The sequence below is a fragment of the Lampetra fluviatilis genome, chromosome 77 (genome assembly GCF_964198595.1).
Source record: "Lampetra fluviatilis chromosome 77, kcLamFluv1.1, whole genome shotgun sequence".
NCBI classification, from domain to species: Eukaryota; Metazoa; Chordata; class Hyperoartia; order Petromyzontiformes; family Petromyzontidae; genus Lampetra; species Lampetra fluviatilis.
The window spans coordinates 3,189,302-3,203,037 of NC_136351.1; the positions used below are offsets into that span (position 1 = coordinate 3,189,302).

A 13,736-nucleotide genomic window follows, 5' to 3' on the forward strand; every position below is an offset into this window, starting at 1 on the left:
GCCAAACCCCATTTAGCGAAGCCAGGAGACTGAATCCTTACCCTAGGGGCTCCTTCAGAAACAACAAAACACCACTACATGTGGCCACGTGGAATCTTCGAACGCTCACTGCGGAGGAGAGGCTGCCACTCCTTTGTCGGGAGCTGGACCGGTACCGCCTGTGGTTTTCAGGAGGTCCGGTGGACAGGCACTGGCTCCTGCCACCATGAAGGGTGGACAGTCCTCTTCTCGGGGCAGAAGAATGCCAAACAACAGGGAGTGGCTCTTCTTCTGAACAAAAGAATGAAGGGGGCGTGGGAGCGTGGCGGTGAGGTGTGGGAGGCTGTAAGCCTTAGGCTACTTTGGGCTCATCTTCCTATCAACCAGAGGCGAGGAGTGGTGGTCGTGGTTACTTATGCCCCCACTGAAGACGAACATCCGTGCAGGGATGCAGGCAAGGCCGATGAGTCAGATGCCTTCTATGATTCTATGACCTCCTGTCACAGGTGGTAGCTAAAGTGGCCCCTCGGGATAGAGTTATCTTGTTAGGTGACTTCAATGCTCGAGTTGGTCATGATGCTGACACCTGGTCTGGAGTGATTGGAAGGCATGGGTCTTCTTCTTTAGTGCTGCCTAACGGCGTGTGCGACTTCACGATGATATTGGTCCCGGTCTAGCACGGCGTGTAGAGTTTGTGCTGTTGTTAATTGTAGCCATGTTTTGATGTTACTGAGCCATGTCGTTTTTGGCCGTCCTGGTCGTTTTTTCCCTTCGATTTTTCCTTCCAGGATTTGCTTTAATAGCTGGTATTTGTGGTCGTTTCGGGCAATGTGGCCTAGGTAGTAACACTTCCTGCTAATGATGGTCTTCAGCAGTTGCCTGTCAGTGCCCATATCTTGCAGAACTTGTGTATTGGTGGTTTTGGCTGTCCATGGGATTTTCAGCATTCTTCGATACAGCCACATCTCGAAAGCTTCGAGCCTTTTTGTTGCTGTTGTTGTCAGTGTCCACGTCTCTACTCCGTACAGCAAAATTGACCAGATGTAGCATTTCAGTGTGCGCAGTTTCAGTGATGTACTCAAGTTGCGGTCTGCAAGGAGTGTTTTCCATTTAATAAATGCTTGCCTTGCTTGTTCAATTCTGCTCTTGATTTCGACTTCATGGTTCAACTGATCGTCAATGATTACACCAAGGTATTTAAATCGGTGTACTTGTTCCAATTTTTCGCTGCCAAGCTTGATTGTTATTTCACTTGTAGTTCGGCTGACCTTCATAACCTTTGTTTTCTTTTTATTAATTCGTAAGCCCCATATTTGACTCTCTGTGGCAACCTCGTCCAAGATTTGTTGTAGGTCTTGTTCCGAATCGGCCAGCAGTGCAGTGTCGTCGGCATACCTGATGTTGTTGATGTATTGTCCATTGACTTTAATACCAATGTTTTTATCTGCTAGTGTTCGATCAAAAATCTGCTCCGAGTAGATGTTGAAAAGACTGGGTGAAAGTGGGCAGCCTTGTCGTACACCTTTTTGTATTGGTGTTGGGTCTGTCAATTCGTTGTCATATCGGAGTTGGGCTGTTTGCTTCCAATAAAGAGCAATGATGAAGTTGATGTCGTTTTTATCTAGTCCCAGTTGTTTTAATAGAGCTGCTAGTCGGTCGTGGTCGACTGAGTCAAAGACTTTCTCGTAATCTATGAAGCAGATATACACTTCTTTCTGATGTTCGTAGCATCGCTGTAGTAGTATCTGTAGACAGAAGATTGCTTCTCTTGTGCCTAGTCCTTTGCAGAAGCCAAACTGTGTTCTTCAATGCATTTTCGCATGTGGAGCGTATGCGCTGTTGGATCACCTTCAGGAAGACTTTCAGCACGTGGCTCGTCAAGCTTATCAGTCTGTAGTCCTCGCATTTCCGGCTTGTTGCTTTCTTTGGTATGGCCACAAAGATGGATTGTAGCCAGTCGGATGGAATTTTATTGCCATTGTATATTTGATTGTACCAATTAGTCAGTTGTCGTATGTTGTTACTGTCTAATAGTTTGAGCAATTCTACATGGATTGTGTCGGGCCCGCACGCTTTGCCTGACTTAGCTGTTTTGATTGCATGTTCTACTTCTGATGTTAAAATGTGTAGAGCGTCTTTCGACATCTGTTGGTCTTTTTCTGCAGGTGTTCTCATGGCGCCATAGAGCTTGTGTATATAGTTTGTCCAGGTGTCCATTTTTTCTTGTTTATTTAGGATTGGTTGGTTGTTGTCCGCATACAAGGTAGCTGTTGGGGCTGGTCTGTTGGGTCAGATCAGCTCAATAACAAGAGTAGGAGGCTGCTAGATTTTTGTGCAGTCCATGGGCTTGTAATTACCAACACGTTGTTCCGGCATCAACGCATCCACATAACATCATGGATGCATGCCGGGTCCAAGCAAGAACATCTGCTGGACTACGTAGTGAAGGAACAGCAGATGCGGGCCCATGTCCTTGACACCAGGACCTACCGTGGAGCTGATCTGCCCACTGACCATCGACTTGTCATCTGTAAGATGCGCTTGCCATTTTTCCACTCCAGTGGTAGGTGTACACCCAGGACCCCATTTAAACCCTTAGTGGCATGGTCTCAGCTAGCTGATGAAAGTTGCAAGCGAGAATTTAATCATCGCTTGCGGCTGGGGTTGACATTGTCCCCCACTCCTCCTGATGTCGAGGGGAATTGGGCGAGGTTGAGGACTGTGGCTCATGCAATGGCTGCTTTGGGTACACGGTCCAGACCTCCCCAGAGACCCTGGCTGACAGAGCAGGTGTTCAAGCTGGCTGAGAAAAAGCAACAGGCCCACTCTAATTGTCTACAGCATGCCACGTCGGAGAATAAGGAAGATTACCGCAGCCTTCGCTCGGAGGTTCGGAGAGCTGTGAGGCGCTGCAAATATGAGTGGTGGTCGCGGGTTGCTGAAAAAATGAACTCTGCCTCAATGGCCCGCAATCACAAATCGCTCTTTAATTCCATCAAAAAAGTAACCTGCAGCACCACACCTATTACCATCATTAGGGGAAAGAATGGTGATCCAATCTCTGACCCCCAGGAACAGGTTTGCAGATTTGCTGAGCATTTCTGTGAGGTCCTGGGACAGGGGACATCCTTCAGCCTGGATAACAACATGGGACAAAGTGGGGATGACCCTGCCGAGGCTGCGGTGCCTCAAATATTGGAAGAAGTCACCCCCTGTGAGTGGCTGGCTGAGGTGCCATCTGTGGAGTACTAAAGGCGATCCAGCGTCTGAGACCAGGAAAAGCACCGGTTAGAGATGATCTCCCAAGCGAAATGCTGAGGGAGGGTGGCGTTTGTGCACAGACTGCCCTATATGACATCATAACAACAGTCTGGACCAATGGACGGGTTCCTCAGGACTGGAAGGATGCTCTGGTGGTCCCCCTCTTTAAGAAGGGGAACCGCACAGACTGTAACAACTAAAGGGGCATCTCACTCCTCAGTGTGCTGGGAAAGGTCCTGGCAATGATTATTCAACATCGCCTTGCTAGGCACGCTGAAGAGAGGCTTGCGGAGCCCCAATGCAGTTTCAGGAAAGGGCGGTCCTGCACAGATGCCATATTTTCTGTCTGTCTGCTACAGCAGAGGTGTAGGGAATTCCAACAAGACCTACATCTCTGCTTTATTGACCTGGTCAAGGCCTATGATACCATCAAGTAGGCCTGGGCTCTGGGTTGTTCTTCGAGCAGAGGGTCCCTGACCCTCTGCTCACGATCATGATGGTGAGCGGGCCCGAGTAAAACTACGTGGCCAGGAGTCGGAGCCATTCCCTGTACACATTATTTCACATCTATTTCGACCACATAGTTCGTGAAGCCTTCAATAGCTGTAGCGGAGGAATTTCCATCTGGTACAGATACAATGGGAGGCTGATCGATGCCCGCGTGCGGTCAAGGGATGGCTCCCTATTGCTCAACTATGTTACGTATGCAGATGATCTGGTAATTGCTGCTCACTCAGAGGAGGAGTTGGAGGCGCTGCTGCTGAACCTGGAGCTTGCCACTAAGAGGTGGGGCCTTACCATCAGCCCCACCAAAACGAAGCACCTGCCTGGGTATTTTGTACCATCGGACACTCCACCCCCACAACTCCCAATTGGTGATAGGGCAGTTGTGGAGAGAGGAGGACGTGGAGCTGAGTGGACTTGCCGATGACTGGTACCAGCGGTGTCAAGATCGGCCCCTGTGGAGGAGGCTCGTAAAGGACGCTACTGGGCAGTTGGAGGCAGTCGCCCTCCAACAACAACAGAGGGCGGAGGAGCGACGTTCACAACGAGCGGAGCGCCAGGTGGCTAAAGCACAGCAAGTTGGCACAGTAGGGGGCACAAGTGGTGCATCAGCCAGTCGTCTCAGTCAGTCGACCCGTGGCACCTGCTGGGTCTGTCCCGCGACCCCCTACCAACGGGCGTTCGACACTTCACGTGGCCTCAAGGTGCATATAGCCTGGCACAAGCGTTGTGGTGAAGTCACCGCCACTTAGTGGCGAATGGCGGTTGTTATTGTTGGTGAGTGAATTAATGAAGTGAGTGGGTGAGTGAATTAGCGAGTACGTGAGTCAGTGAATGAGTGGGTGGGTGGGTGAGTCAGTGAGTGGCAGGTGAGTAGTTGTTTGAGTGAGTGTGTGGGTGAGTAGGTGAGTAGTCGTGTGAGTGTGTGGGTGGGAGAGTGGCAGGTGAGTAGTGTGGGTGAAGCTCATGAAGGACGCTCCTGGGCAGTTGGGAGGCAGTGGCCCCTCCAGCAATAGCGGAGGGTAGGAGCGACACTTACAACAATGAGCGGAGCGCCAGGCGGCTAAAATTCAGCAAGTTGGCACAGAAGGAACCTGCGTCTGTCCCGAGACCTCCTGTCAGCGAGCCTTCAGCACTTCACGTGGCCTTAAAGTGCACCTGGCCTGGCACAGGCGCCATGGTGATGTCACCGTCACTTTGTGGCGAATGGCGGGTATTGGTATTAGTATTGAGCGAGTGTGTGGGTGGGTGAGTATGTGAGCGAGTGGGTGGATGAGCGAGTCAGTGAGCAAGCGGGCAGGTGAGTGAGTGAACGGGTGAGCGAGTGCGAGTGAGTGAGCAAACGGGCGGGTGAGCGAGCAGGTGAGCAAGTGAGTGGGTGAGTGAGTGTGGATCGGTGGCCGTGAGCGAGGGTCTCACCGCAGCTCCGCTTGAGGGGTTCGTAGTTGAGTACCCTTGCTTTCTGTCTCCATGGCAGGTCTGCACGGAGGGGTAACGGAACCCCGCAGCCCCCCCCCGCTCTTGGCTGGGGGGGGGGGGACACGGCTGGCTCTGTGCTTCCTCAGACCTGCGGTGATACCACACGACCGTCACATTCACCACCACCTGCACCCACCAACTTGCTTACTCACCCACGCACATCCACCACTATCACCTACCCACCTGCTCACTCACCTACCCACTCACCCACACACATCCAAACACCATCACCCAACCACTCATGCACTCACCCAACCACACATCCACCACCATCCCCCAACCCACCCACCTGCTCACTCACCCACCCACTCAGTTACTCACCCACACCAAGACAAAGATCCCCGTCGTGCCTGTAAGAGACTGTTGGGGCAAGAACTGTTAGCGAGCAGCGACTATGAAGGATGACACAGCACACAAGGGGGTGGGTGGCTAACACCACGCCCGGCCGCCTGTCTCCCTAGTGGTGATGTTTACACACCTCACACTCGATAGTCATTTGAGGCCGAGTCGACCTACGGGAGGAGGCCGAGGACCGGTTCAGATAATCGTAACTTGTGTTGGCCGTGAGCGGGAATCGAACTCGGGTCCCCTGCCAGGTCCCCAGCACAGCATAGAGCTAACCGCTGCATCACCGCTCGCTACAGCTGTGATCCAATAACCAATACCCGCCATTCGCACAGGCACCTGTGCCAGGCTCATCACACAAAGCAGCAGCAGAAACATCGCCCCTTGCTGCACAAACTCATGCGCAAGGAACGTAGCCCTTAGTGCAATCCGGCGTTGTGTGTAAAGTGAAGTCTCCCTCGTGTAACTCTGCTGACCCAGTGCCCCACACTGGACATCTGTGATGAAGAGCTTCATAGTTCATCGCATTCCTCCTGCTGTCCAAACAGAGACTCCGATTATGATCTCTGCAGGATTCATGGAGCCTCAATTATGAGATTACAATGAATATTGTGTGTGCAGTAAATTATACAAGCAACAACCGCCATTCGCCACTAGGTGGCGGTGACATCACCATGGCGCTTGTGCCAGGCTATGTGCATGTTAAGGCCACGTGAAGCGTCAAACGCCTGCTGGCAGGAGATCACGGGACAGATACAGCAAGTGCCATGGGTTGACTGAGATGGCTGGATAATGTGCCACCTGTGCCCCCTACTGTGCTAACTTGCTGAGTTTTAGCCGCCCGGCACTCTGCTTGTTGTTGCGAGCGTCGCTCCTCTGCCCTCCGTTGTTGTTGGAGGGCGACTGCCTTCAACTGCCCAGCAGCATCCTTCACGAGCCTCCTACGCAGAGGCCGATCTTGACACCGCTGGTAACAGTCATTGGCAAGTCCACTCAGCTCCATATCCTCTCATATCACATCAGTCCATCTATTCTCTAGCCCATTCCCTGCCCGTTTTTAGCCCTATCTATCCGGTCGAACAAAAGTTGTTTGGACAAGCGGTGGCTGGGCATGTGGGCTACATGACCCAGAGTACAGACTCTCACTCACTCACACACACTTGGATACTATAGCCGCACAGCATTAGACACGACTGTGTACACTCTCATTAGGGTCACACACTCTCAATTACGTTCTCTCTCTCATTCACACGATCGGTCAAGCAGAGCCCTGACTCATTGTGTTGAAGCAATGCTGCTGCTGCGATGCACTCTCCGAAGGCCGTGTGGCTGATGGGATGTGTACAAAAATATGCTTGTATCGTTTATACGGAGAGGTGGTTGTAAAGGAGGAGGCGGTATCTGTCCGGTTATTCTGCTGTACAGTATTCCCCCGTTATTTGCAAGGGATACCTTCCGGAGATGCTCGTGAATAGCAAATTTCGCAGATAATTATATTGGCATACAAAAACCCTACCTTTGTTCATGAATTGCCTTAAATAAATATGTAAATAGTACATCTCATTAAATTCTCTCTCGAGAGAGAGAGAGAGAAAGATGATGATGCAGGAGCCGTGTATAGTCCCAAATGCAATTCTCAGACAGCAAGTTCGTGAATAAGAAGATAACCTTAGTCTCCCACCGTGCATCACACCTCTGATCCACTCACCTCCCCCGCGGAGCACATTATAACAGCTACCATTAATAACTATCAATGTCATTGATCTCTTTTAGATGCGCTGCTTCTGCAGCCGTCTGGAACGCTCTTCTCTTTCTGATATTCGGAAGCCACTGGAGCTATGCACTTCTAAAAAAATCGAGATTGAAAACTCACTTCTTTAGAACTGCTTGTTGTTGTTGTGTTTTGTTTGTTGTCCTTCCCCCGCACCTCCGATTAGCACTGTCGGCTACATACGGTGCGAAAGAAGTTCATCGTACGTACACACATTACCGTGGGTTTTAATGCATCACCTGGCGAGGTTGATGCTGGCGCGTTGGTGGCAGTGGTGCGCAAACAACGGAGAAAACTCCCAACGGGCTCCATGCCTATGGCGACACCGGCGCCTTGACAGGAACAGAGGCGACGTTTTGGGCAACGACCCTTCTTCAGAGCTCACGTGCTATGAAAACGTTATTTATTTTAACTTTCAAGGCTACAACTACGGCATTTCATCATGGGACCTCTTTTGCCAGTACCAAAATATACTAATAGGGTTTTTCCCCTTTTTTTTTCTGGCAACAAAACTGACACCTTTTGCAAGGAATCATGTTTACATTAACCACAATACTTGCAGTCAAATGCAAACAAAAAACAATACTCTGGTAATTTAAGGTGTGGACCAATCAGGTTTAAAGACAATGCATAAATTACCAGAGTATTGTTTTTTGTTTGCATTTGACTGCAAGTATTGTGGTTAATGTAAACATGATTCCTTGCAGGTGTCAAGTTTTGTTGCCAGAAAAAAATGGGGAAAACCCTATTAGTAAACTGCGGCATTATTTACTTGGCACTGCATCCATTCATCGGTGGAGGCTGCTCTACGTTCGCCACGTGTAGTGAATCGATTAATCACATGGTCTCATGTGTCTGTATGTAGTGAAGTGTATAGTAATGTAGTGTGCATTGTAGTGTATATTGTAGTGTATGTGTGTTGAACTTCTTTCGCACCGTACGTAGCCAACCGTGCTAACCGGAGGTGCGGAGGGGGAACAACAAATTAAACACAACAACAAGCAGCAGTTCTAAAGAAATGAGTTTGCCAATATAGACTGATGGTTTTAAAGTTGCATAGCTCCAGTGGCTTCCTAATATTGAAAGGAAGAGTGTTCCAGACGGCCGCAGAAGCAGTGCAGCTGAAAGCGCTGCGCGATAATGCGGTGACCAGTCTTTGTTAGACGCCAAAATCCATTGGCTCTCGCCTGATGATGCTGGTTGTAATTACCGGTGAAACGTCACAGTATGAGAATCGGGTTTACTCTCCAACACACAACCAGTTAGTGCTGAACTAGTCATGAATTGGTTTGCTTTGTTCACGTGACAAGCAGCCGTCCTCACCTGAGGACGGCTGCTTGCGTTGTGGCCGAAACGTCGTGAGAATTGTTTTATTATGTTTTATTTTTATTATTTTATTACTTCCCTTCTACGTGACTTTACCGAAAGAACCAAGAAGCTGAATCCCTGCAGTCACGAAAGCTTTAAATCGAAATTTAAACCCCTTGCTGATTGGCTGTCGGGTGGTGATGGATTTAACGACACATTTATACGTACGCGATCTAACCCCAAAAAACGTCTATTATGGATAATATTGGTCGCAAACGCCTCCTCCTCATCCGCGTGAAATCAAAAGCTGCCGTTGTGGCTGCAACAATGGCACGAGTGTCGCGTAATGATGGTTTATAGCTGCTTGACGAGATGAGCAGTGAGCTATCGTGTGGTTCATCTGTGGCAAGCAGTGTGTAATGAGTGTGATGACTTAAAAAAATGCTGCGTTCGCTCGGCAACCAATGCAGCTCGGCGAGCACTGGACGGACAAGGAGTGGGATCTTGCAGTACCAGAGTTTTGTACTCGCTGCTGCAGCATGCTCATGTTTGTTTTCGCCAGACGTCCCGCAGAGTGGCGAGTTGCAATAATCGAGCCTTGTGGATACTCCTACTACGCTGCTACTACTACTCTACTACAGGCCACCGCTGTGTAATAATGTGTTCATTCGGCTGCTGCTGAGTTCCTACCCCTCCCTATCAACTAAAACTAGAAACTATTTTTTTTATTTTACCAGGTGTAGGGCCCACCACTGAGCTATATAGATATTTTGTGAGAAGCGACCTGGCCATCACAAATTAAAGCACAACAAAGTAGAAGCTAATTATCATCATCACGTGGAGATTTGAAGCAGCAGCCAAATACTCTAAGCGCGTGATGTTAATTATAAATGTGGAGGAAAAAACTGGAGCCGGAGAATAACCCACATGACCATGGGGAGAACATGAACACTCCAAATATACAGCAGGCATCGTCATGGTCGGGATCGAACCCACAACCTCCTGTATACTAGACGATGTAGTTAACATATCCGAGCTACCTTGGCGTCAGGGTCAAAATCGAACCCACAACCTCCTGTATACTAGGCGATGCAGTTAACATCTCGCCATGGTCACTGCAGAAGGATCTGCATCACAGCCAGATCAGTCTATGAAAAATAAGAATAGGTTTTACCCTTTCTGACAATAAAACAGGTGTTAAGATGTTCAAACCCCAAAGAGAAACCTTTTTTCAACCGTTTTACTTAACTTGATTTCTCTGTTTGTCGTGGTCAAATCTTGTAATCAAAATTGCGTCCACTTTCCATCGTCCAATCAATTCAACATTTTGCACAAGTACGCAGATCCGGTGACAATGTATCAAAATCGGCATCAATTAATTCGCGACTTTAAAGCAATTAACATTTTTGGATGGACGCCTTATTATTTATATATTTGTGTAGGTCAAAAACGCCGCGGTCCCTAAACTGTGGAATCGGCTCGCACAAAACGCAGGGGCCGCGTGTCTCAGGCGCCATTGATAGCACTTCTCGACCGCGAGTTAAACTAAGCGTTGTTAATAAACCCGTTGTTTTAAAAAACTTTTTTAAAGGAGTTTATTGCAAGGATCAGTCCGTTTAGCCATGAACGCCACTGCATCAAAATAACCAGATGTTTAAAAAATATATTAATAATAATGAAAAAAAGAAGAGTATAAACTCACTCCTAGCTTCCAAGACACCCCTCTCGTTGTTTCGATGGGCAGCTCGGAGTCATTCGTTTTGCCCTCTCCTAGGCACCGCCGCTACCAACCAGCAGCAGCTCACACCACTCACCAGCACAGTTGGACCGCGTCGTGTTACCATCACCAACCACATCAATTGGACCGCATTGTAAACCCAGCGGGTAACGCCGCAGTGGGGCTAAGAGATGTTAACTACCTCGCCCGGTATACAGGAGGTCGTGGGTTCGATCCTGACCCTGACGTGGCCACGGTGGCTAGATGTTGACTACCTCGCCCGGTATACAGGAGGTCGTGGGTTCGATCCTGACCCTGACGTGGGCACGGTGGCTAGGAGATGTTGACTACCTCGCCCAGTATACAGGAGGTCGTGGGTTCGATCCTGACCCTGACGTGGCCACGGTGGCTAGGAGATGTTGACTACCTCGCCCGGTATACAGGAGGTCGTGGGTTCGATCCCGACGTGGCCATGGTGGCTAGGAGATGTTAACTACCTCGCTCGGTATACAGGAGGTCGTGGGTTCGATCCTGACCCTGACGTGGCCACGGTGGCTAGGAGATGTTGACTACCTCGCCCGGTATACAGGAGGTCGTGGGTTCGATCCTGACCCTGACGTGGCCACGGTGGCTAGGAGATGTTGACTACCTCGCCCAGTATACAGGAGGTCGTGGGTTCGATCCTGACCCTGACGTGGCCACGGTGGCTAGATGTTAACTACCTCTCCCGGTATACAGGAGGTCGTGGGTTCGATCCTGACCCTGACGTGGCCATGGTGGCTAGGAGATGTTGACTACCTCTCCCGGCAATACAGGTCGTGGGTTCGATCCCGACGTGGCCATGGTGGCTAGGAGATGTTAACTACCTTGCCCGGTATACAGAAGGTCGTGGGTTCGATCCCGACGTGGCCATGGTGGCTAGGAGATGTTGACTACCTCGCCTGATATGCAAGAGGTCGTGGATTCGATCCCGACCCTGACGATTCCTGCTGTATATTTGGAGTATGCGTCTCTCTCTCTCTCTCCATCATCACAGTGGCTAGATGTTAACTACTTTGCCCGATATGCACGAGGTCGTGGGTTCGATCCCGACCCTGACGATGCCTGCTGCTGTATATTTGGAGTCTGCGTCTCGCTCCCTCCGTGGATTTTTCTCCGGTTCTTCCGCTTTCCCCCTCCACAGTGATACTCAATGTCTCTGCACGTTCAGAGGATTTGGCCGCTGCTATAAATGTACACACGACGCTTGGCTGAGCTGCAATCATTCGTGATGGCCAGTTCGTTTTTCACAAAGAAGCAAATAAACTCAGTGGGGCATCATCTGGTACAATAAAAAAAATCGTCGAGTTTAATTTGCCTCATGTTTATACCGTTGCACTCCTATCGTGTTGTTTCCATTGCGTTCGCCGTTTGTAACATTCTAACCCCCCTGCTCCCGGCTGGACACCCGTGATTAAGAGCTTCATAGCTCATCGGATTCATCGTGCCGCTAAAGTCTAAAGATGTATATATTCCTAAGCAACCTCTCACAATCACAACAACAATAATCTTGAGCGCAGCTACAATGCGCGCGATGCAAATCAATTTCAGCAACAGCAAAAACTCAAACCCCGTTCGGCAGCGGGAGATTCAATTAACGTCCAATCAAAGCCACAATAACCACAACAATAGCCACAACAACAATAGCCACGACGACAATAACGATGCAGAGTGAGGCTCATCGAATTTTTCACGGCGATTATTCACCTCGCTTGCTTGGCGTGAGGGGAGCGACACGGAGGGTGGTGGGGGGGGGGGAAAGAGACCTCCCCAAGGCCTCACAGCCTCGGTCTAGCCTAGCGCCTCGCCCCCGTGGGGTGGAGGTAGTGGGGGAGGCCCGGGGTAGGCCGCACGGAGCTGCTCCCCACCTCTCCGCCGTCTAAGAGGTCGCAGCAGCCGCAGCAGCAGCCGCAGCAACAGCAGCCGCCACCGCGGTCGGGAAGCAATCTCAAGGAAGGCGAGGGAGAGGTGGGACCCCGGAGGGAGTCGCGATCGGCCTCCTCGGCCGCCTCCTCCTTCTCGCTCCGCGCGGGACGGCTCCGGGCCCTGGGCAGGCGGCCGCCAGACAATGCCGCGGAGTGGTCAATGGTGGCGGGATAGGCGATCGGAGGGGGTCAGGGGTCACGAGATGGGGGGAGCCCCGCCCCCTCACGCGTCAAGCCCCCGACTCCTCCTCTACAGCCCCGCCCCCTTCCCCACAGCCCCCCCCTCCACAGGCACACAACAAGTCCCGCCCCGCGCTGATCAAGCCCCGCCCCCAGTCATCCACAGTTCCCCCTCCCCCATAGCCCTGTACCCCCCCAGCCCCCCTCAGCCCCGCCCCTCCACTACAGGCCCGCCCCCACCTGCGGCGATTGGGTGGAGGGGTTCACGGTGAGACGGGGAGTGGGGGGGAGTGGGGGGCTCACGGGGAGTGGGGGGGAGTGGGGGGAGTGGGGGGCTCGCGGGGAGTGGGGTTAATGGGGGGCTCGCGGGGAGTGGGGTTAATGGGGGGCTCACGGGGAGTGGGGGAGAGTGGGGGGGAGTGGGGCGCTCACGGGGAGTGGAGGGGCTCACGGGGAGTGGGGGGGAGTGGGGGGCACGCGGGGAGTGGGGGGCTCGCGGGGAGTGGGGTTAGTGGGGGGCTCACGGGGAGTGGGGGGAGTGGGGGGCTCGCGGGGAGTGGGGGGAGTGGGGGGCTCACGGAGAGTGGGGGGCTTTCGGTGAGACGTGGAGTAAATATTCGATCCTTACCGCCTGTGTCGATAGTTCTACAAACTAAACTTGTTTCATTCTACCGGCTGAGCATTGCAAAGCAAAGGAAAGGCAAATAAATCGCTTAATAACAAATACAACTTCAACACAACGATGTATTTCGTTGTACCAGATGAGGCCCCACTGAGCTATTGGCTTCTTTGCTAGAAACGACCTGGCCATCACGAATGATAGCAGCTCAGCCAAGCGGCTTATCATCATCGTCGTCGTGTGGACATTTATCGCAGCGGCCAAATCCTCTGAACGTGCAGAGACGTTGAGTCTAAATGTGGAGGAGAAAAAGTGGAGGAAACGGAGAGAACCCCACGGGGGACGGAGAGAGAGAGACGCAGACTCAAAATATACAGCAGGCGTCAGGGTCGGGATCGAACCCACGAACCTCCTGCATACCGGGCGAGGTATTCAACATCTCCTAGCCACCGTGGCCACGTCAGGGTCGGGATCGAACCCACGCCCTCCTGTATACCAGGCGAGGTAGTTAACATCTCATAGCCACCGTGATGTCAGGGTCGGGATCGAACCCACGAACCTCCTGCATACCAGGCGAGGTAGTCAACATCTCCTAGCCACCGTGGCGTC

At 51.4% G+C, this 13,736-nt stretch overlaps 1 protein-coding gene across 1 annotated transcript in view; it reads right to left on the minus strand.

Moving 5' to 3' along the window:
- Positions 1-12,537, minus strand: part of LOC144953523 (uncharacterized) — a 72,605-nt gene extending 60,068 nt beyond the window's left edge. The window contains exons 1-2 of the mRNA XM_078884064.1: positions 12,272-12,537; positions 5,164-5,311 (exon numbers count right to left, since the gene is read on the minus strand). Coding sequence (XP_078740190.1) covers positions 5,164-5,216 — 53 coding nt within the window. The 5' untranslated portion in view covers positions 5,217-5,311; positions 12,272-12,537. The remainder of the gene's footprint in view (positions 1-5,163; positions 5,312-12,271) is intronic.
- Between the last annotated feature and the right edge of the window lie 1,199 nt (positions 12,538-13,736).